General features: G+C 40.0%; 1 protein-coding gene across 2 annotated transcripts in view; it reads right to left on the bottom strand.

Annotated features, from left to right (window-relative positions):
• Window positions 1-4,384: 4,384 nt before the first annotated feature.
• The window catches only part of MACIR (macrophage immunometabolism regulator), a 30,175-nt gene continuing 10,616 nt past the window's right edge, over window positions 4,385-23,943 (bottom strand). For both annotated transcript variants that reach the window (XM_089652600.1, XM_089652601.1), the window contains exon 2: window positions 4,385-7,421. In XM_089652600.1, the coding sequence (XP_089508726.1) occupies window positions 6,775-7,401 (627 nt within the window). In that variant the 5' untranslated portion in view covers window positions 7,402-7,421 and the 3' untranslated portion in view covers window positions 4,385-6,774. The remainder of the gene's footprint in view (window positions 7,422-23,943) is intronic.

Genomic DNA, 23,943 nt, shown 5'->3' with positions numbered 1-23,943 from the left:
AGTTTCAGCTGCTTTGGTGTTAATAAAACTAGATTATTATTATTATTATACAGTATTTATAAAGCGCCAATAGTTCGCTCAGCGCTGTACATTACAAAGGGAGACAGAACATGTGACAGAACAATACCAATACAATGCAAAACATGAGGGGATCGAGGGCCCTGCTCTTTCGAGCTTACAATCCAGATGAGCAACAATGAGACAACCCCAAAACAGGAATGGTTTTACAGGTGGAGGCCACTGACTTTTTTTCCCTACTCATCGTTTCTGTACGTTTTTCACTAGTTTTGCATTTTGCTAGGCCCAGTGTCACTACTGGTAGCATGAGGCGATACCTGGACCCTACAGAGGTTGCACAGGCAGTCCAACTCCTCCAGGATAGCACATCAATGTGTGCCATTGTCAGAAGGTTTGCGGTGTCTCCCAGCATAGTCTCAAGAGCATGGAGGAGATTCCAGGAGACAGGCAGTTACTCTAGGGGAGCTGGAAAGGGCCGTAGAAGGTCCTTAACCCATCAGCAGGACCGGTATCTGCCCCTTTGTGCAAGGAGGAACAGGATGAGCACTGCCAGAGCCCTACAAAATGACCCCCAGCAAGCCACTGGTGTGAATGTCTCTGACCAATCAGAAACAGACTTCATGAGGGTGGCCTGAGGGCCCGACGTCCTCTAATGGGCCCTGTTCTCACTGCCCGGCACCATAGAGCTCAACTGGCATTTGCCATTGAACACCAGAATTGACAGATCTGCCACTTGCGCCCTGTGCTTTTCACAAATAAGAGCAGGTTCACCCTAAGCACATGTGACAGATGTGAAAGGGTCTGGAGAAGCCGCAGAGAACATTATACTGCCTTTAACATCATTCAGCATGACCATTGTGGTGGTGGGTCAATGATGGTCTAGGCAGACATAGCCATGGAGGGACGCACAGACCTCTACAGGCTAGACAATGGCACCCTGACTGCCATTAGGTATCGGGATGAAATCGCTGGACCTATTATCAGACCCTACGTTGGTGCAGTGGGTCCTGGGTTCCTCCTGGCGCACAATGCCCGGCCTCATGTGGTGAGAGTATGCAACCCGTTCCTGGAGGATAAAGGAATTAATACCATTGAATGGCCCCCACACTCACCTGACTTAAATCCAATAGAACATCTCTGGGATATTGGTCCATCCGACACAGCCAGGTTGCACCTCAGACTGTCCAGGAGCTCAGTGATGTTCTGGTCCAGATCTGGGAGGAAATACCCCAGGACACCATCCGTCGTCTCATTAGGAGCATGCCCCAGTGTTGTCAGGCATGCATACAAGCACACGGGGGCCATACAAACTACTGAGTACCATTTTCAGTTGCTGCAATGAAATTTCAGCAAAATGGACTAGCCTGCTGCCTAATTTTTTCACTTTGATTTTTGGGGTATCTTTGAATTCAGTCCTCTGTAGGTTGATAATTTTCATTTCCATCAAACGATGTGGCATCCTTATGTTCCTAACACAGTACCCAGTTCATATCAGTATAGATGATATCCAGCATGAGATTTTTTTCCCCACTGAAATCTGATGTGTTTTCAAAGTGTTCCTTTTTTTGAGTAGTGTATATATATTCCAGTAATATCATATTGAGATTCCACTGGGGTCTAAGCATAAATCCATTAACTTCCAGCAGATTAGATTATGCAATGTCTTGCAAGCAGGAACTGGATTCACGATTTACATACTGCAGCCAATTGCTCCTTGGATTTTCATAAGAACACAGTAAGCGATATAACATTTTTGGGTTGTAATAGACAACACTATCATGTTTTTAAAAGGCATGGGGAAAGGTGTTGGTATATTTCTATTAAAACTTTTTAAGAGGGGACACTGTGGGGCTGATTTGCTAAAACTGGAGAGTGCAAAATCTGATGCAGCTGTGCATGGTAGTAAATCAGCTTCCGACCTCAGCTTGTTCAGATAAGCTTTGACAAAAAAAAAAAAAAAAAAAAAAACCTGGAAGCTGTTCACCAGATTTTGCATTCTCCAGTTTTTGCAAGCCCTGAGTGTTTCTTTAATGGCCATTTCCTCTTTCAAATTTTTTTCAGTGACTCGGCATATGCTGAAGCCACTAGATTAACATGACAACCAGCCAACTAGCATTTTCAGAAGCAAAGGTCAGCAACGGAATTATACATTTTCTCCATGCAAGTTTCCTTTTTCACCAGTTGGTAATAAATTATATAAAGAATTAAACAGCATTTTATTCTGTTCTGTCGTTTGTGAAGCTCTAGAGTCTAGCTGAATTACAGAACAGAACAAATTATACCCCATTTTATTAAACATCTGAACAATATCATTCAAGGCAGTTTTATGAGATATTAGGGCCCTGTAGTTGTAGTTACGCCTCTGTTATATGTCTTCATAGCACTGTGCCAAGCAGCAGTATTTATGAGTATGACATGATAGCACATCAGCCATTCAGTGCACATCACTGAGATCAGAGGAAACTTGGATAAGGGTATTGTGTCATAAAACATTAAGCAATGACTAGCTTTTAACCTGCCATTTCACATAGCATCATCTCTAGCTAACACTTGGCAGCTGTGATATTCATGCTCGATAGATCAGACAAAGACTTTTGATGTGTGAGTAATATAGGAAAATGTTAGACTTTTTTTTTTCCTTTCTAGTGAACCTGTTATTCACTCTATCTAAAATTAAAATTTCTACCTAAAACAGGTAGTACAATGTGCTTTATAACTACCTCATCTAGAAAAGCTCCCTCTGTGTCCCAAGGCTGATTACACTTTGCTATGGAAGTTTTGATTTTTCAATTTTGGACATAAGCCCCCCCAACCTTGTTGCTGGTCAATAAAGCACTTCAACCAAAGAGGGGATGCTAGTGGGCAACTGGTAATATTTCAAAGGTGAATCCTCTATAGCAACATAAAGAGAGTAATGCTCATCTCCCAAAGAGATGCTTGTCTGCAATGTAAAATAAATAGCAAAACACTGATTGGAGTTATATTTCCAAATGGATGAAATACCCGTTGTTTCTATATACTGTACACACTGAAAATGCTAAATTGTTACTGAAAAGGATCTAACAGCGGTGGTAAGCCCAGCTCATAATTAATGTGTATGAAAAGATTTCCTATGAACACTGGTCAAATAGATCATAAGGCATTCTTCAGCTGCCAGCAGCTAGAAAAAGTAGCTCTATGTAAGATCCAAGTAGCTCAAATCAGAACTTACACAGGGCTGAGGACTTACAATATGTAACAATGCTAGGCCAATTGCCAATCACAAAGAACCAGTGCTATCAGATGACAGGAAGGGGAGTCCCATACTCCTTCATAACCAGTATTTTCTTTGTTTCTATCAACTGAATGGAGCAGCAGGGGTCTGCAGGAAATGTGAGTTTGTGCGGAGTTGAGGAGGCATTAAAGTAAATTGTTACTTTGCCTAACCTTGTCTAAGCATGTTTGATTTATTTAGAGCAAGTTTATCATAAAACTACCAAAAATATTAATATACAAACACACACGTACATGTGTAAGCCTGTCTTCACACCTATGTGTTGTAGTGAGGTGCAGTGAAACAAACATTACTACAATGTGCAGTAACATACAATCTGCAGTACTATTATCACTGCCTATCAAGCCCCTTGGGATGGAACACGTATGCAGGCTGGGAATTCCAAGTTTACTAGCTGCATGTTTATTTCAGGTCAGTGACCCTTTAAAAGGTGAAGCAAGGATGACCATTCTTAGTCAACCTTCAAGTGGTTATAAACCTCTGAAATGAAAACAAAAACAAAGCATGTCCTTCTATAGCGTGTCCCTGTCTCAATCTGAAGCAGTGTGGTTTCTGGACGGTCTGTCACTCTTTTATTATTTGCACAAGTCAAGTCCTGTATAATAATTCGAACAGTCTATGCAAACATCACAAAACCCTGGGAGATGGCCCTCCAGCACACAGCAGGTGATTGACAGCCTTAGCTGTGCATGTTTTCCTATGAGACAGTGTAGAGGGCGGGTCCATTCCTCCCTCAGGTCTCAGATTACACTAAAAACCTTGCTCTATTCGGTGCACTTTGTGACATCAGATACTCTCCCCTTGCCTCAGAGCTCAGAACTGCTGTGCCAACTGTGCATTGTGAACAGCTGTGGAGGAAAGAGAGCTGCAGATAAACAGGTATAGCATATATAGGAGGATTTGCTTAAGCTCTGTCTATCACCTGAGGCCTGTCACTTCATTGGGTACATGTAATGGTTTACATCCACTTTAAAGTCCTTGGCTACCTATAGTCAATTCATGACAACCCACATTTTCAGTTTGTAAAAATTCAATGACTGGTTTCAAAAGGCAAAACAAAACAGAGTATAAAAGATGGGACATAGCCTAATATTTTCTGTGATAATTGGTTTATTGATCAGTGCCTGTTCAACATCTTCATTTGGTTCATCCAAATGCACTTGTACTCTCAGTACAGCAAATCATACAAATGTGTCACAATGTGATGCAACCAATCTGGCACTGAATTGTCAATATCTGAATTGTTACTATACTCATTTCATTTCCGTTTTGTAAGACAGTTGTCAGAGATCTACACGTTCCAACATTTTCCTGATAAAAAGTATAGCTGCACAAGCTTGTTTGCTTTTTGATGAGGTTAATAAGGCAAAGAACAGCATACTTTGTGCTGTAGCCCACAACAACAAATTAACAAATCATCTTTCATTTTCCTAACCCAATAGAGGTGAAATCTTATTGGCTGGCATAGATTACTATAGTTCACACATACTCTTTAATATCCTCACAGGCTCAATGCATTGGGTAGCCATATAGCACATTGCAAAGTGTTAGCATCACACTACGTTTAGTCCAGCCTGGAATATCAACCTCATAATAAATGCACCTTTAATTAAAAACATTGGATTTTATACATAAAAAGGTGCGAACAAGAAAATGAATAGTTGCCCATAAGACCCAATTTGAATCCTTGCTTCACTTTCAAACAATGGACGTATGAAGAAGTGACCGTTTTCAGTGTATGTAAACCCTTAATTCATTTTTCGGTATGTTTGGCATCATGTCTCACTGTATACAGATTTCTTAAGCAAATTATTTTTGGTGAATTTGTTGCAATGTTCCTTACCTGGAGAATCTGCCAGTACCAGCATTTCCTGGTGCAAGCTGACAAACCCAGAGATGACTTGATTTTCTTTCCTTCCACCATAGGTGGAAGATAAGAAAATTCCTTGATTCCCCTATCAATAGTCAGTGTTGATGGGGGAATGCCTCCCACAGCGCTATTGTTTCTGCTGGCATGGGAGTGCAGGGAGCCTTCCTGGCCAGCAGAACACAATGATTACTGCTAGCAGCTATAGCAGTCGACAGTAATCAAATGTTGTACTCAAATCGATTGATGGATCAACTTGGGTACAATCAGCCTGTCCATAGATGGATCGAATCTCGGCTGGTCCCTGCTGAACCTGACGAATACTGACTGACTACTATAGCTATTTGCAGTCAAATATACAGTCCAATAGCCAAGTGAAAACTCAGCAAGGCAGAGTGACAATGCCGATCCTAATTGCCAGGCAGCGCCTTAGCATTGTCAGCTCGCAGCAGGAAGTGCTGTTACTGACAATATCCTCAGGTAAAAAACTTTGCGACCCCTTTACAAAAAATGATTTGCTTAATAAAACGGTTTACAGTGAGGCATGATGCTAAACCTACTGAAAACAGATTTGGGGTTTAAATACAGACTAGGCTCATTTTAGTTGACTGCAATAAAAAATTCTTGCTAGAATACTTTTTATAAATACAGTAAGCATCACTGTAAAAAGGGCAACAGAAATACAGTTATCTATCAGAGCCAATCAGATTTTAGTTCTGCTTGAATGGTTTTGGCATCATCTGATTAGGTTACTACAATCTGCGCAATGCCCTAGTAAAGGCCACAGCTGGGAGAGAGAAGAGAATACAGAAATATAGCCAATTTTCTTAGTGTTAACTGTATTTTCCTTAAATAAATTCACTCCATACTGGAACTTTCTGACATAAAAGCTATTGGAGACATACTGCATTTAACATTTTGCTAGTATGTTCAAGCACTGCCAAACTAAATAAAAATATAAATATTGCTTAATTTCTTCAATTATCAGTTGTAATTTAAATTAAATATTAAAACTAAGGTAAACATGTAACTTGCTCTGGGCTTAAAAGGGAAATGGGTATAAAGCAGAAAGCCATCAAATTCAAATTGAATTTGATTCCAGAGATCAAATGTCAAATTACTGACTATATATTAATAACTAATATATACATTTGAAGACATTCTGAAAATGAGCAACAAAACAATTACTTACAACTGTGTTCAGTATCTAAATCCTGACTTATTTACAAACCAGAGTCAGCCATTGATTAATCTAAAATTCATCAAACACAACATGTTTAATCTAAAGGAATAGTCAAGAAACTCATTTTTAGCTATAAGTGATAAAGTCCTTATAAATGTAAATCATTCACAAATTAAATTATTATTTAATTGTAATCCATAGTAGTTCTAGGATGAAAGTCTTCTTCCTTCGAGTTAGAAATGGCTAGAAATCAGATTCACATGAACTAGCCTTTCAAACCAAGTGGTGTATCTTCTGCTGCTTAGGATCAAGTGATTTGAACTGAGAAGTCATTCCCAGGTGCCACTATTGGAGACCAGGCCTTACACGTGCAGCACTGAAGTCATTTTCCTATGCAACAAGACAGGTGCCAAACAAAAGTAGACTTCTGATTCATGTGTTATTCCTCGCAAAGACACGGTCACCTCTAAGTGTAAGATGCTGAAGTTGGTACTGCAAAACTTCAGTATCTGCTGACTCCTTGATGTTCATCTTATCTAGGTTGAGGTAGTCCAAGGACTTTGAATGCATTCTCTTACCCTTAAGAAGGCAAAGTGGCAAAGGGCCATGTGCCGCCTTGTAAGACTCATATGGAATAACTTTATTGCACTTATCTCCTGAACTTGGCATTCGTCTACGTCTTCTTCCATTGATTGAAGGAATTTCATATGGCTGATAGTGTCGTCCTTTAGCTTTATATATCCGAGATGAGCGAGAGAGTCCCGAGTCATGTTGCTTGGCACGAAATGTTGGTAGAGTTTCCCCAGAATTCTCTTCTGTAGTTGCACATTTGTGAGCTAGTTTTAGAAGCTCTTCTCCTGTTGTAAAGCCAACCAAGTAATTGGAATCCATGTGAAGAATCTGATAACCTGAAACAGTTCTACGAATTGGTGAACATGGCGTGCTAGAGCAACGAGGTTTTTCAGATTCTACTTTTAATGGAGAATTTCGCTCTACTGTACTGGACAGGGGCACAGCAGAAATGCTAGTCCTGTTCTCTCCTTTAACATCCACTTCCATATTGGAAGATCCTTGGATTCCTATAATAGTAAAAATGATGAATTCAAAATCAAAAATGATTGCATTGCAAGCCTGGCTATACATGTTCACACTCATACTGTACATACACAGGTTAATTCTACAGATGATTTAAAGGAAGGTCAATAAACAAATTAGCTGGACGACATTCTAAGTGAAAAAAAAACGGATTGCTGCCAATAAATGAAAACCACATTGACTGATATTTCCTATTTTGTTTAGGTCGGTTCAAAGCATTTTCTGTAAAAACTCTTTTGAATAAATGCTATCAATACAAGCAAACAGGGCAATCCAAAATATATTGAAACTCAAGTGATCTGAAACACAAACTCCTCACTATAAAATTTCTGCATAAAACAATTGCAAAATAAATTATTCATATTACTCAAAGCTGAACTCCAGGCACGAAAACTCGTATAATATATGGTATCAGCAGCAAAGGATATAAATCTACTTTTTGTGCACCAAATGCCTTAACCACTTCAATACCGGATACTTTTATCCCCTTCCTGTCCAGGCCAATTTTCAGCTTTCAGCGCTGTCGCATTTGAATGACAATTGTGCAGTCATGCAAAACTATACCCATATGATATTTTTATTGTACAAATAGAGCTTTATTTTGGTGGTATTTAATCACCACTGAGTTTTTAATTTTTTGCTAAAAAAAAAAGAAAAAAATTTGAAGAAAAAAAAATGTTTCTGCGTTTCCGTTATAAAATTTTGCAAATAACATTTCTTTATAAATTTAGGTCAAATGTATTCTGCTCAATTTCTTTGGTGAAAATACCCCAAATGAATTTATATTATTTAGTTTGTAGGAAAGTTATAGAGTCTACAAACCAAGGTATCTGACAATTGATCAATTCTGATGTACTGACGGCCCATCTAATTTCTTGAGGCCCGAAAATGACAGGATAGTACAAATACCCCCCAAATCACCCCATTTTTGGAAAATAAACAGTTCACGGTATTTAGAGGCATAGTGAGTTTTTTAGAGGTTGTAATTTGTTGGAAAATGTAGAAATAAAAACATATTGTCACCAATATGCCTTATTATATAACTGGTGCGGCGGTGATCAGAGAAGCTGACTGGTGACAGTATGTAAAAAAAAAATAAATTAATTTTTTTTTAATTTGTTATTTTTTTTATTACATTATTTTTTCTTTTTACTATTTTTTTTCCACACACTGTGACCAAAGCAATACACTGTTACCATAGTAACATTGAACTACTATGGGCGAGTGATCAGTATTTTTTTTTTTTTTGTTTTAACACATTACATTAGGATTGCGAATACCAATGTCTTTCATTGATATTTGCAATCATTGTTCCTGAATGAAACGGATTCAGTTTTTTATTGTGATTATCTGTGATTGGGCAAAGCTCATCACATGATACAGATGGGCTGTGATTGGCCCTGTCTGTATTATGTGACTGCTTTGACCAGTCACAGCTAACATAAAGAAAGCCATCCATTGTATACAATTGACATGTGATCTGCTGTGATTGGTGACAGTGGTCACATGTTAGGTCATCGGCCAGACACAGCCGGTGACAGATCGCGTCACTGTGCGGCCCCGCAGTCGCATGACCAGCTCCTTTTGACATGACATCATACAACGCCTTGCTACAACGAGAAGTGTTCCGCCCGGCCGTCAATTTGCTGTAGGCTAGGCGGGAAGTTAGAATATGGCAGAGAGCATTTTTAGAAATATGGGTGATGTAAACTCCAAGGCATTTCCAAACTTTTGCCAGCTCTCTCTACACAGAAGCCGCCGCTAGAGACCAGACCAGAGCGGCTTCAGAATAGGTACGTATAGCGATCTTTTCTTTATCGCCGACTATCACTGACAGCAGAGAGGTCTGTATGTAAACAATATAGATCTGTCCCCTATCAGCTCCAGCATGCTGCTTTGTATTGCTCTGCAGCAAGCAAAGCAATATAAAACAGCATGCCTCCCTAGTAAAGCATTCAGTTAACCCTTTGATCGCCCCAGATGTTAACCCCTTCCTGCCCAGTGTCATTAGTACAGTATCAGTGCTTTTTATTAGCACTAATCACTGTATTAGTGTCACTGGAGATGTCAGTGACAGTATCCCCCAAATGTCAGAATGCCTGCTCAGTCCCGCTATAAGTCGCTGATTGCCACCAATATTAGTATTAAAAAAAAATAAATTCCAGTATACATATACCGCCATTTGTAGACGCTATAACTTTCACATAAAAAAATTCATTTACACAGATTGGGATTTTTTTTTTTTTTTTTTTTTAGCAAAGACATGTAGCAGAATACATTTTGGCCTAAATTAGATTTTATTACTGGATATGTTTTTATAGCAAAAAGTAAAAAATATTTTTTTCAAAATTGTCGTTTTTTTGTTTATAGCACAGAAAGAAAAAAAAAAAAAAACCAGAGGTGATCAAATATCACCAAAAAAAAAAGCTCCATTTTTGTGAAAAAAAAAATGATAAAAAAAAAATGTCATATGGGTACAGTGTTGCATGACCTCGCAATTGTCATTCAAAGTGCAACAGCACTGAAAGCTGAAAATTGACATGAGCACAAAGGGGGTAAAAGTGCCCGGTAGGCAATGGGTTAAACGATCAATTGCTTACCATTTTACTAAAACTTCGAAGCTACCCCTTTGTACATCTCAAAGTGAACCCAGGTTTTTTACATACCCTAGCTAAGAACCACTGCTGTAAATTAAACCTTTATTAAAGGGAAACATGGCCGCTTCTATTACTGATGTCCTTCCTCCTCCCCAAGATGCCTCCCTGTTCATGACTTCAGAGAACCTCATCCTTGTTCTAAGTTAGTCACTGGAACAGACAAAAGGAACAGACATGGACTTAAGTGGATGTGAACAATTGATCATGCATTTACACCCTCCCGCCCATAGATATACATTGTGGTTCAGTCTGGATCTGGACAAAAGGAAAAAGGAACAGATATGGATTTAAGTGTACGTGAACAAATGATCATTCATTTACACCCTCCAGCCCATAGACATACATTGTGGTTCAGTCTGGATCTGTCTGAAAAACTGTTAGACGGATCCAGACTGAATGCCCGGGTGATAGGGCCCTAAAACAGATCTAAACCTAAAACAAAACAAAAAAGTATAGCGACCATAAGTCTGGTATGCTGCAATATATTTCATTTTTGTTCTTGAAGTTTAGGTAGGCTTTAAGGAATGAAGAGGGGTTTTTCCTGCATAACAACCAATCATATGCTCAGTAGTTTTGTAATTTTCAGCATAAATACAAAAGCGGGCTTCTTGTTCCCTGTTATGCACATAACAGGCAATTACCTTTCCTCGTGCTATAATATGTTCATAGTTTTTAAAAAACAAAATTTAGTTTATTGCCATACGACATATGTATGAGATGATATGCATGATGTCATGTACGTTATCTCACACATGCGCAGCATGATAATACTGTATGGTATTACGTATGGGATCTCACTAAAGGAACTAGTGGCATTGCCTTCCCAGGAGGCATCTGCCCTGCCAGGTCTACATCACTAGTGCCTTCTAGGGAACCAGGAAGTAGATGCATAAAACGCTAGTAAATAAAATCGTTTTTTCCCAGTGTTACATTTCACATCAGCATGCAATAATGCCTTCTGATGTGAATTTTATTAAAAGGGAGAACGGTCCAATCTAAATATTTACATATTCTTCTTACTACAAACTAACCCTGACCTCTCTAGCTCCTGGTAATGTGAAGTAATTTATCCTTAAAGATCCTCAAAGATCACAACAAAGACTCCAAAGTCAGGTTTCGGTTTCTAGCAGCTTAGAAACATCAGACCTGTGTTTACATTATAGAGCTGGCAGTCTGCCAAGATTTTAGTGCAATAGAAAGTAATTAAAAAATTACATTATATATTTTATCTTTTTATTTTTTTTGTTCCTCTGTTGCCATTTTGAAGACACATTTCTTCACAATATCTCTAGCTACAGAGATCAATGAGGAATAATTCTGTATGTTCAGAATATATAAGTGTGCATAGTCTACATAGTGTGCATAGCCTGGACATTACCTGGTGTTCGTTCTCAAAATAATATGTGGATAACTGATGGGCATTTGACTTGCATCTCATTGTAACTTCTCGGAAAAACTGAGCCAAAACACAAGCAGGAAATTTGATTTCTGTGAGAGGTAGCAACAGTGTACAAAATTGCCTCCCTGCTGCCATAACGCAAGGAATCGACATTTTAATTCTTCGGTAATTTTATAAAATCACAGCCTCTGCAAACTGATCTGATGTAGCAATTTTATATGTTATATCAATTTAACACAAGTAAAGCTTTCCTTTAGAAAGGATGACAAACAAAAGATGATATTTCAGTTGCCATGCAACCTAATGGAAGACACGCTTGTCCCCCTTCTCCATTCACAGAAGCTGTAAAATAGCTGTATAATGCAGTAGCGTGGGAGGAGAAATGGAGGAGAAAGATTTTGAATAAAGCAAGAGCAAGCAGCACAAGGGACCAATTGAGAAGTATAATATTCCTTGTGCTGATTTTTGTTTTTTTTGGGCTAAAAACTTAGGCTTTAATCATACCTAACTAGTAACCTTTTAGCATTTATTCACACCTGAGCACAGCATGTTCCTGGTGAATGCTCAAGTGTGAATGGGAACCTTAAACAACACTGCCCCATAAAGCACACACATCATATTTTGGGAACAGTGGTACAGATTTCAGTTTTCTGTGTCTAAAAACTGGCATCAGTGAAGTGATACTTTATTAGTTCTAAATAGTAATTATATTAGGATTTAAGTATAACAAAATATCTAGATAACAAAAAAAAAAAAAAAAAAAAGAGTCAAAATAACTGCCCATTTCAAAAAGGAACAATTATAACAAAACATATCTGATTTAGAAAGCACTTGTGTAGCAGAATAATGTGGAGGTGGTAACCGTGGGTGCTGTTTCTATGGCTGCAACATGCTAAGTCTGTGAGATGGCAACATAAGATCCTGAAAACATATTTCCACACATACTAACAACATCCTACTCCTTTCTTACCTAAATGAAAAAAAAACTGGTTTATTGCAATAATATTGATGTATATACTTGAAAATTTAGTGTTTTCTTTGTGTCAGTTGAATTTGGTAACAAGTATACTACAATGGCTATTTATTTTTCTTTTTTTAATAAAAGTATGCATAAAGACCAACAAAGATAATAAAAAAAATATATATACACGTTAAGATAGACTAACAATCATCTGTGTGATACAAATGACCAAATACATGCATATGTGAAAAAATAAACCAGGTTCAAAAATAATAATATCAATGAATATGCCAAAGTATAACAATAAATAAATATTCCCACCAATCAAAATAAAAAAAGTGAATAAAGTCCAAATTCAAAATAAAGAAAAATCCACACAAATGTCTCTCCTGTGTAATAAAGTGATTCAAAATATCCAAATAAATTGAGCCTCCTAGCGGCTTCCACAAGTGTTATCTCAAAAGAAAAAGAAATAATACATAGTGCATTATCCTTTATATAATCTTATCAACCATATGTGAATTCACTCTAGTGTATAACACACAAGTGATCCTATTCAGTGAAAAATAAGTGAAAAAAAGTAAGTGAAACAAAACATGTAAGTGAATCACTCTTCAGTGCCAAAAGTTCAATCCAAATAGTGTGCACTTCTAGTTCAAGAAAGGAGTGAATACCCTTACCAATAATCAATAACTATTTCACCTTATTGTCATCCAGATGCACAACGATGAAAACATAGCCCTCCTGGAGAGATCCACAAGGATTACCACACTCCCACGAGGATATCTGGGTCCATCAGTAATAGTATTAGTAATAGTATAGTAATAGTATTCCATGTGCCTCCTTACACAATACCCCATCAAAATGCCCATATATGAGGAATAAATAGTGTAATACCGCCAAAAACACCATAAAAAAAGCTTTAATTTAAAATGTTCACTGTCAGGGATCGGTGTCCCTGCCGCGATGTGCCGGGCGGTGCATGCGCAGGACACCAATGCGTCCTAACCAGCGAGCAGCGGGACCTGGGCGATCGTGATGGCCGCGCATGAGCACTCGCGCGCCTGGCACCAATGACAGCGCAGGGCGGGCTATTTAAACGGGACTAGAGGTATGTCAAATTGCCGTTTGGTCTTTTGTGCTCTGTTCCTGATACCTGATCCTGTGTTAGTCCATTGCCGACCTCTGCATTGTACCTGACCCTGCTGATTGTATCCTGCTTAACCCTTGGCTTGCCTGACCATCTTTCTTCCTGACCCTCTGTACCGCGCTGTCCGCTAGTTACTGAACCCGGCTTGTGACCCCGACCATTCTCTGCCTTCTCCTCCGGTACCTCGCTGCCCGCACGTTGCTGACCTGGCCTCCCCGACTACGCTTCCAGCCACCCAGACGATCCATCCATCCATCCCGCAGGGATCGTTCCTGGTTACCAGGTCTCCCAGCCTCTTCTCATCAGACTCCTTACCACGCACTCCTCTGACGGTGCGCTCTACCATTGTCGGATGTACTCAGGGGTCGCGACCCGGTCTCAGTCTGCTCCAAGTCCATCCCCACCATCAGGGGCCCTGGTGAATAAGCAGATTGGGACTTAGACCCCACGCCCGGAGGAACTCCGTACTGTGGTCCAATAGAGACACCGTCAGGCGGATCTTGACACTCACATTGACATAGCCTTTAAAACCGCCTTATATAGGTTAATTCAAACCTTTCTGCCATCCAGGAAACGCCCAGGCTTCTACAGATGCTCCTTTCCACTTTCCAAAATGGCCGCTGCTTCACTTCCGGTTCCCGTGTGCGTCTGACATTACTTCTCTGACGCGTTTCGTCATCGGACTTAGTCATAATAACTTATGACAGTCCGATGATGAAATGCGTCAGTTGGAAGTGATGTCAGATGCACATGGGAACCGGAAGTGAAGCAGTGGCCATTTTGGAAAGTGGAAAGGTGCATCTGTAGGAGCCTGGACGTTTTTTCACTTATTTTTCACTGAATAGGATCACTTGTGTGTTATACACTAGAGTGAATTCACATATGGTTGATAAGATTATATAAAAGGATAATGCACTATGTATTATTTATTTTTATTTTGAGGTAACACTCGTCTTGGAAGCTGCTTGGAGGCTCAGTTTATTTGGATATTTTGAATCACTTTATTACACAGGAGAGGCATTTGTGCGGATTTTTCTTTATTTTGAATTTGAACTTTATTTTAGACTTTATTGTTCACTTTTTATTTTTATTTTGATTGGTGTGAATATTTATTTATTGTTATACTTTGGCATATTCATTGATATTATTGTTTGCGCCTTCAGGGGTGAAGGTGGAGATTGTGCTGTAGGGTGATTTGTTAGTGTTTTATTTTGGAAGTGGTATTATTGTAAAGGTTCAAATATAAAACTGGACTCTAAACTGGATTATTAACCACAATAAACCAAGTAAAAGGGTAAATCCAGGATAAGTTACGAGAAATTAGTAAGTTACTAATGTTATCCAGCAAACGATGAAGCTATAGTAAATCAAGATATTCACTTAAAAGCTGTATTGAACCCAAAAGCAAAAAATTTAATATATTGCAGTTTACCACTCATTAGATGTGGTTGCATCAGTTTTCTTTTTCAGGCCATTTCCCCTCTGTTTTTACCTGGTGATCTGGTGAAACACATCCCGTTTTACACTGCCCCTAGTATTGTCAGTCTGGGTTGAGGAAGGTGCAGGGGCGGACTGACAACTCATGGGGCCCCTGGGCAATAGGAAACATGGGGCCCCTGTGTCCTTGCCCAAACTAAAAAAAAGCCTATGAAAAAGATACCATGTGCATCTCATGGGGCCCCCTACTGACCCCGGGCCGTCGGCCAGTGCCTGAGTTTCCAAATGGTCAGTCCTCCCCTGGGGAGGTGTAAGATGTACTAGCAGATTTAGATACACTAACAAATTGAAGCTGAAAATTCTAGCTAAGGCTAGGTTCACACCTATTCAGGTTGCGGTTGATGCATTTTCTGGTGCATTTTGCAATGCGGTTTGCAGTTTTCACGTTTTTGGGATGTGGTAATGTTGCTAGGGGGAGGAATCTGTTGTCATGCAAGACAAACACCAAGAACACACCAAAAATGCCTGTACATGTGTTTCCATTGAAGTCTATGGAACCAAAAAACACAATCTGTTATGAGCAAAAAAAGTCCGACCGTTTATATTAAAAAAAAAAAAAAAACACTGGTTGAAAACACACAGATGTTAACGTGACCCATAGGAAATCATGGTAAATGCAAATCGAAAAAACACACTGCAAAACTCATCGGTGTGAACCTAGTCTAACACTTTATCTCAAAAGGGACAAGACGGTTGCTGTAAATTCTTATAAAGGTTTTACATAAAAACGGATCATTGTAAGCACCCCATTCGGTATTGAATGGTTTGTCTCAGCTCTCCAACTACTACACCTGCAGAACTGCTTGTGAAGAATGATGTGACCGTGGGGGCGGAGCCCCCTACAACCTTGCTCTTTTCAAATTGTGACAACCAAAGAGCGGGGGGTTAGGAGCTGCAAGAGCAGAAACATTAAATGTTACCCAACACAGATGATTAAAGGATACGTTCACCTTACACAGTGCTTCTCAAATAGTGGGGCGCGAGGCTCCGTCAAGGGGGGCGCGTACAGGGGTGGGCAGAGGGCTGCTGTCTCTTACCTGGCTCCCATCCAGGAAGCGCTGCTCCTTCCGTCACTCCAGCCACTCCCTCACTCCTGCCGCTCGGCTCCGCCTCCTCACCGGTGATTGGCCGCCAGAACTGTAGCTCAGGAAAGGTACACAGGCGGCCAATCACGGACGAGGAGGCGGAGCCGAGCGGACCCGCAGAAATCGAGTGAGGGAAAAGCCGGTAAGTGTGCAGTGCACAGGTGCTGCTCCAACCACATATGCTGGCTGCAGCAGCACCATACTGCACCAGGGGTCAGCAAGTGTCATTGGTGTCAGTGGGAGGAATAGTGCCGCATCATTGGTGTCACTGACACCGACGATGGGGCACTATTCCTCCCACTGACAACGACGATGGGGCACTATTCCTCCCACTGACACCGACGATGGGGCACTATTCCTCCCACTGACACGGACGATGGGGCACTATTCCTCCCACTGACACCGACGATGGGGCACTATTCCTCCCAGTGACACCGACGATGGGGCACTATTCCTCCCAGTGACACCGACGATGGGGCACTATTCCTCCCAGTGACACCGGCGATGGGGCACTATTCCTCCCAGTGACACCGGCGATGGGGCACTATTCCTCCCAGTGACACCAATGATGGGGCACTATTCCTCCCAGTGACACCAATGATGGGGCACTATTCCTCCCACTGACACGGCACTATTCCTCCCACTAACACCAATGATGGGGCACTATTCCTCCCACTGACACCAATGATGGGGCACTATTCCTCCCACTGACACCAATGATGGGGCACTATTCCTCCCACTGACACCAATGATGGGGCACTATTCCTACTTATAACAATTTTATAGACAAATGATACTATTTACAGTCGCGCGGGGGGGGCGCAAAATGTTTTCTTCTTCCTAGGGGGGGCATGACAGAAAATAATTGAGAAGCACTGACCTTACAGAACATGTTCCACTTCCCATCCGGCTCATGTACATAAACGGCTGGATGGGAGCAGTGCAGGAGCCGTTTATAAACGTCCTCCCTGCATTCCTTGCCTGTTCACGCTCCCTGGGAACGCACGGCACCGATTGCTGTACGGGACCTCTGTGTGAGGTCCCGATCATGTGATCGCTGATTGGCCACTCAGTGATCACATGAATAGTAGTAGGCAAGATGTCACTTGCTGACATCATTGCTTACTACTAATAAAACCTGTGAATGATCACAGAGGTCACATGGTACAAGGCTAGTCACAGCTTGTACCATGTGACAAGCTGTGACCAATCACAGCTCTCACAGTATTTCTCAATGGCTGCAAGAATGGAGCAAGAGAGGGGAAATGATTGCTTTTACAGCCTTTATGGGTGTAAAAGCAATCAGTGTATAAAAAAAAAAAAAACCATCACCCCCCACAAGTAGTGTCACTATGGTGACACTGTACTGCTAGGATGACAGTATGTAAAAAAAACAAAAATATATAAAAAAAAATAAAAATGTAAAATAATTTTTTGAAAAATTATAATTTTTGGTTATAAACTAATTTGGGTTATTTATTTTTTTTTACTAAAAAGATAGCTGAATATATTTTGGCCATGATTTATGAAAAAAGATTTATTTGCAAAATTTTATAAGAAAAACACTTTTTTTTCAAAATATTTGGACTTTTTCATTTATATAGCAAAAAAATAAAAATCCCAGTGGTGAATAAGTACCACCAAAATAAAGTTTTATCGGTCTCAAAAAAATACTAAAAAACAGTCATATGGGTACAGTGTTGCATGACCTCGCAGTTGTTATTCAAAGTATGATATCACTGAAAGCTGAAAATTGGCCTGGACAGGAAGGGGGGGAAAAGTGTCTGGACTTGAAGTGGTTAATTTCCATTAATTGTAGTTATCAGTAGTCTACTGCAGTTATCTATTCTAGAGAGAACCTCTCAAGGTCACTGGGAGCCTGTGTGACTTGTTCCCTTTCTGATTCATGTTTTACTAATTACAGTCCAACTAGGCAGGTAGCTTTAAAGTTGTTCTAAAGCCTTAGGCCAGTTGCACACGGGTGTAATAATTTACTGATGTTTATACTCAGGATGCAAGATCCTGAGTAAAAATGTTCCATAAAGACCTTGCGTAAACACGTGTATAGCGCGTAAAGCTGCGTAAGTGTATAGGCAAGCAAAATTCTGTTGTTGTCAATCAAATACTATGATGACAAAGAGGGGCGGGGCAAACGGACGCAGGCAGTGGGGCTTGGGAGTGAGCTTACATAATTACCCCCACCAAGTGGCCTGCTGAGGGGGTACTAACGGAGATGGGGGGGAGCTAGGAGCACCGGCAGTGTACCCCAGAAGAAGAGGATTGGGACACCATATCAGTTCCATCCAGTGTCAGAATGCACGCCGCAGTTCCACTATAAGACGCTGATCGCCGCCATTACTATTAAAAAAAAAAATCCCAGAATATATACTGCCACTTGTAAACGCTATAATTCTCACGTAAACCAATTAATTTACACGTATTGGGTTTTTTTTGTTTTGTTTTTATTAAGCAAAGACATGTAGCAGAATACATTGACGAAAGTTGATTTTTTTTTTTTATTTCTTTTACTAGACATGTTTAATAGCAAAAAGTCAAAAATATTGTTTTTTTTCTCAAAATTGTCTTTTTTTATAGCGCAAAAAAAACCGCACAGGCAATCAAATACCACCGAAAGAAAGCTCAATTCATGGGAAAAAAAAAAAGAACGGAAATTTAATTTGGGTGCAGCGCTACATGACCGCGCAATTACTTACTTCTGGGAGATACTGTAGGTCATCAGTTTAGCGTTACAGAGGAGGTCTGGTGCTAGAATTATTGCCCTCATTCTGGCGTGCGCAGCGATATGTAACATGTATGGCAATCGTTGTTTTCAGGTGTAGGGGGGTTATATGCTTGGGTGTAAGTTTAAAAATTCAAAAAAAATATTTTTTACTTAACCTTTTTTTTTTTTTTTTTTTTAAATCACATAGGGGACAAAATGTCCCCTACGGGATTTTTTGGTGGCCAGTTCTCTTTATTGAGACATCCAGGGTCTAAAAGACACTGGATGTCTCCCCTGTACGTAATGCAGTGTACATAGCACTGCATTACATTCTTTCCTGGCCTCGATGGCCAGGAATCTGTCAACGGGGACCCAGAAGTGACATCACATCACCCGAGTCAAGACAAGAAAGGAAGGGGAGCGGATGTGTCCATTTTCCTCCTTCCCCTATACCCGCTGGCACCCACTGAACTGGTCCCGGGCCCGCAGATGGGCAAGCAGAGCCCCGGACACATAGCAGGCAGGGGCGTGAAGGCTGGCACCATAGTGGGCTGTGAGGAAGCAATCGGGTGACAGCCTGACAGATGAGCCCTGCTGCTTGCACGCAGCAGGGCGAAAAGGTAAAAAAACAAAAACTACATGTCCCAGGTGTTGGGCGATATGAATTGAACATCCTTGACTCCTGTATCACAAGTCGGGGTTCTCAGTTAATCAAATTACCAACAAAAGGAAACTAGGGGAACTGGTAAACTACAGCTGTGTTTGGCAGAGGTATTGAGCAGGAAAGTGTGGCCCCCTATATATATGCATTCATTTTCGGTTATGAGATGTATTCGGATCTTTTATAACAGAGGACACAAGAGAAATGCATACAAAAGGTATTACTATAAAACCCATTTTCAGTGTGAGACTTCATGTGGAATACACCAGTAAAGCAATTCAAGTCTGGTAAGTGGGAAGCCCTGCAGCTTGGATCCTGTTCTCCTTCCCTAACCTCCTCATTATTACAGGCAGTCCCCGAGTTTCATACATCAAACTTACATATGACTCCTACTTACAAACGGAGGGAGACAACAAGTGAGAGGAAATCTACCACTAGGAATGGAATGTCACTCCTGTAAAAGTCATCATGGGAAAAAGGTGTCTCCACTGAAGCTTTATCACCAATCCTTGTTTCCACAACAATTTTCAAAATCGGATTGTCACAGGGACAGAAAGGGAGGTAAAATCTACTTTACAGGGGCACAGACAGCAAAGCAAACGTTACAGGGGTGTTAACCCTTCCCTATGCTATCTAAAAAAAGTAATTTTTTTTAATTCTTAAAAACTGTAAAACAATTTACCCATTCCAACTTACATACAATTTCAACTTAAGAACAAACCTACAGAACAGATCATGTTTGTAACCCGGGGGACTGCCTGTATATCACCTCCAGGAACCATAAATGTGTGACTTGTTCATGAATCCTAAAAATATGTCAAACAGATTAAAAAAAAATTATTAACAACAACAACAACAACAGTTTGATTGTTCTTTCCTGCACAGAACTGATAAACAGGTTTTATTTAAAGCAATAATAAACCAAAAAACACATTATATTGCAGATTATTATATTGTGGCGACTGTATTCATTTTCTTTTTTAGACTTTTTTCCTTTAAATTCAACTGGTGATCAGGCCAGTACGTGCTAATTTTTCACCTGCCTTTAGCTGTCCAGCAAAAGTGGCAGTTGGAGGGTTGCAAGGTCCTTTTAACACTGACAGGGGTCCTTACAATGGTCAGCTTTTATTCATTTATGTTTAACCAGCCAAAAAAGATTAAAAAAAATAGTTTTAAAAAAAAATGAACACTGTTGATGTAGCTACTCTATGTGGAGTTTGTCAGTCAAATCTACCTAAATCTTCTAGCACATCTAACAATCCCCTCTCCCCATGCTGCTGTCCAAAGGCGCCTCTGTTGATCTTTCATCTAGAGTGTAGCCACCCTAAAACAAGAACTGTGTTACTAGCCAGATTAGGTGAATCTAAAAAACAATCCTTAAAAAAAAACCAAAAACAAAAAAAACACAATGTAGCCAACACATCTAAGGACTGGTACGCTGCATTATTTTTCATTCTTGTTTTTGGGTTGAATACCGCTTTAAGATCTTTCATTTCCAGGCAGCTAAGACTGCCCATGTCTCCCCAAAAGCACCCATTCTTAGGATCAGCTTTTTTGGCTAGATACATCATTAAATGGACTTATTGTGATTTCTAAATGAAATAGAACACTATAGTGTGTGTTAAACATTGGAAAAAAAATCTCTGGAGAGATCAATAGGTAGGCATAGGCTTTGCTTTGTATACGGACTCATTTCCATTCAGAGGTTTTGCTTTTATTGACCTCTCCGATTTGAAATGCCAGCTTTCTATTTTTAGTTCCCCGTGTCCCAGTTCTTCCTGCTTCTAGTGTAAGTGATTAGTTTTACACACAAACTTTTCAGAGGTGAGACAAAGGTGGCTCTGCAACTGGTTGTGTGCACACCATAAAATAGAATGAAGAATGTAAATAGCCTGAGGCAGCTTGAAGAGTCTAGGCATACACCAATAATGGGTAGATGGAAACATGACATTAAATTACTGTATATTACAAAGCCGTAGAGAACACGATACTTTAACCCCTTGCTGCCTGCCCACTGCACATATACTGCGGGTGGGTGGTACAGGCAGGCTATGTGGTGTAAATATACGTCGCCGGCAGGCTTCTGGGCCAGGCTGACCTGTGCTGTGATGGGATATAGCATGGGTTTTTCAGCAGGTTTCAGCCAATGATTTTGGCTGAAACCAGCTGATCGGCTGAGTCCAATCACAGCACAAAGTTGTGTTTACAAACGAGAGGTCTGGCTGTTTCATCTCCCTGAAAAGCAAGAAGAAAAAAAAATCCACACCTAGAACAGCACTCCTTACACATTGTCAGGCACACAGTTAACCCCTTGATTGCCCCTAGATGTTCACCCCTTCCCAGCCAGTGTCATTAGTACAGTGTGCGGTAGATCTAATCACTGTATTAGTGTCACTAGCGACATCAGTGTCAGTGTCCTTCCCAGCCAGAGTCTGTTAGAGCCACATAGCCCACCACACTATCACAGTCCCACTATAAGTCGCAGATTTCCCCTTTACCAGTATAGTGTCTATGGCTGAAAAAATTCCAGCATATATACACACCATAGTTTGTTGACTATCACACAAACCAATTAATATACACTTATTTGGGATTTTTTTTTTTAACCGCTTGCCCACCGCCCTATAGCTACAGGGAGGCAGGGCTGCACAAAATCCAATATATATATATATATATATATATATATATATATATATATATATATATATACACATACACATACACACACACACACACACACACACACATACACTTTATAATAATAATAAAAAAAAAAAAATTATATATATATATATATATATATATATATATATATACACACACACATACAATTTGCGGGTAGGGGGCAAGTGTGCACAGCCATTGGCAACTACAGATGTCAATCACTGGGTCCCGGCCAGAGATTCCTGCCAGCATCCAGTGATCACCGAGTAAAACTGACAGGGGACAGACCTGTGTGTAAACACAGGTCTCTCTTCTGCCAGCAAGAACATGCTGCTGTGTTTTTCTCTGCACAGTTTCCCTAGGAAAACACACACACACAGCACATTATGTAAAGGAGCACAGGTAACCCAACCCTTTGATTACCCTAGATGTTAACCCCTTCCTGCCCAGTGTCATTAGTACAGTGTCAGTGCTTTTTATTAGCCCTGATCACTGTATCAGTGTCATTGGGATGTCAGTGGCAGTTAGTCAGTTCCCACCCAGTGTCAGAATGCCCGCCGCAGTTCAGCAATGAGTCACTGATCACCGCAATTACTAGTATACACATCTAATTTACATGTATTGGGATTTTTTTTTTTTTTTAGCAAAAACATGTAGCAGAATACCTTTTGGCCTACATTTAGGACAAAATTTGATGGTTACTTTTTTTTTTACTGAATATGTTTTATAGCAAAAAGTTGTGTTTATAGCACAAAAAATAAATGAAGAAGTGTTTAAATTACCACCAAAAGAAAGCTCTATTTGTGTGGAAAAAAAAGGACATAAATGTAATTTATGTACAGCGTTGCATGACTGCGCAATTATCAGATAAAATAATTCAGCGCCGTATCGCAAAAAAATGGCCTAGTCAGGAAGGAGGTAAATCCTCTGGAGGGCAAGTGGTTAACCAAAAACATGCTGCAGAATACATTTTCGGCCTAAAGTTATGAAGACATTTGAATTTTTTTTATATTTTTGTTGGATATGTTTTATAACAAAGTAGAAAATATTGTTTTTTGGGGGTTTTTTTCGTTTATATAATAAAGGAATAAAAAAACCCAGTGATGATTAAATACCACTAAAAGAAAGCTCTGAGTGAAAAAAAAATGATATAAATTTAATTTGGGTACATTGTTGCATGACTGATCAATTGCCGGTTAAAGTAAACAAATCCCATGAGAAAAAAAAAAAAAGACCTTGCCCAGTTCATTGTCAGTCTTTGGGTCCCTGGTGCCACCATGTTGATTGTGGGATGCCAGCTGTGACTTCCTGCTGGCTCACACCAGACTCCCCACTGTGCACGTGTGAGACCTGCTGTGCTTTCTGATGGCCCTGAACCTCGTGATGGGTCCCAGGAGGTTTTGGGAGTTCACTTCTGGTTTGAAACTAAAAGCTAGTCACACCAAATATTGATTTAGATTTTTCTTCTGTTCACTCACTTTGTAAATTGATAAAAATAAACAATTCAACTATATTTGTGAAAGCAATCTTACTTTACAGCAGGGGTGTCCAACCTTTTGGACTTTCCTGGGTCACATTGGAAGAGGAGGAATTATCTTGGGCTACATTTAAAATACACTAACAATAAGGATAGCTGATGAGCAGAAAGTGTCAGGCAGATCACAAGTTAACAGTCACTGATATAGATAATGTACCTGAGTAAAAAAAGAA

This window comes from Staurois parvus, unplaced genomic scaffold (assembly GCF_062004578.1).
Source record: "Staurois parvus isolate SC_StPar_1 unplaced genomic scaffold, SC_StPar_1.0 ptg000687l, whole genome shotgun sequence".
NCBI lineage: Eukaryota > Metazoa > Chordata > Amphibia > Anura > Ranidae > Staurois > Staurois parvus.
The sequence above is the reverse complement of the archived record's forward strand: the minus strand, read 5'-3'. Positions and strand labels throughout refer to the sequence as shown.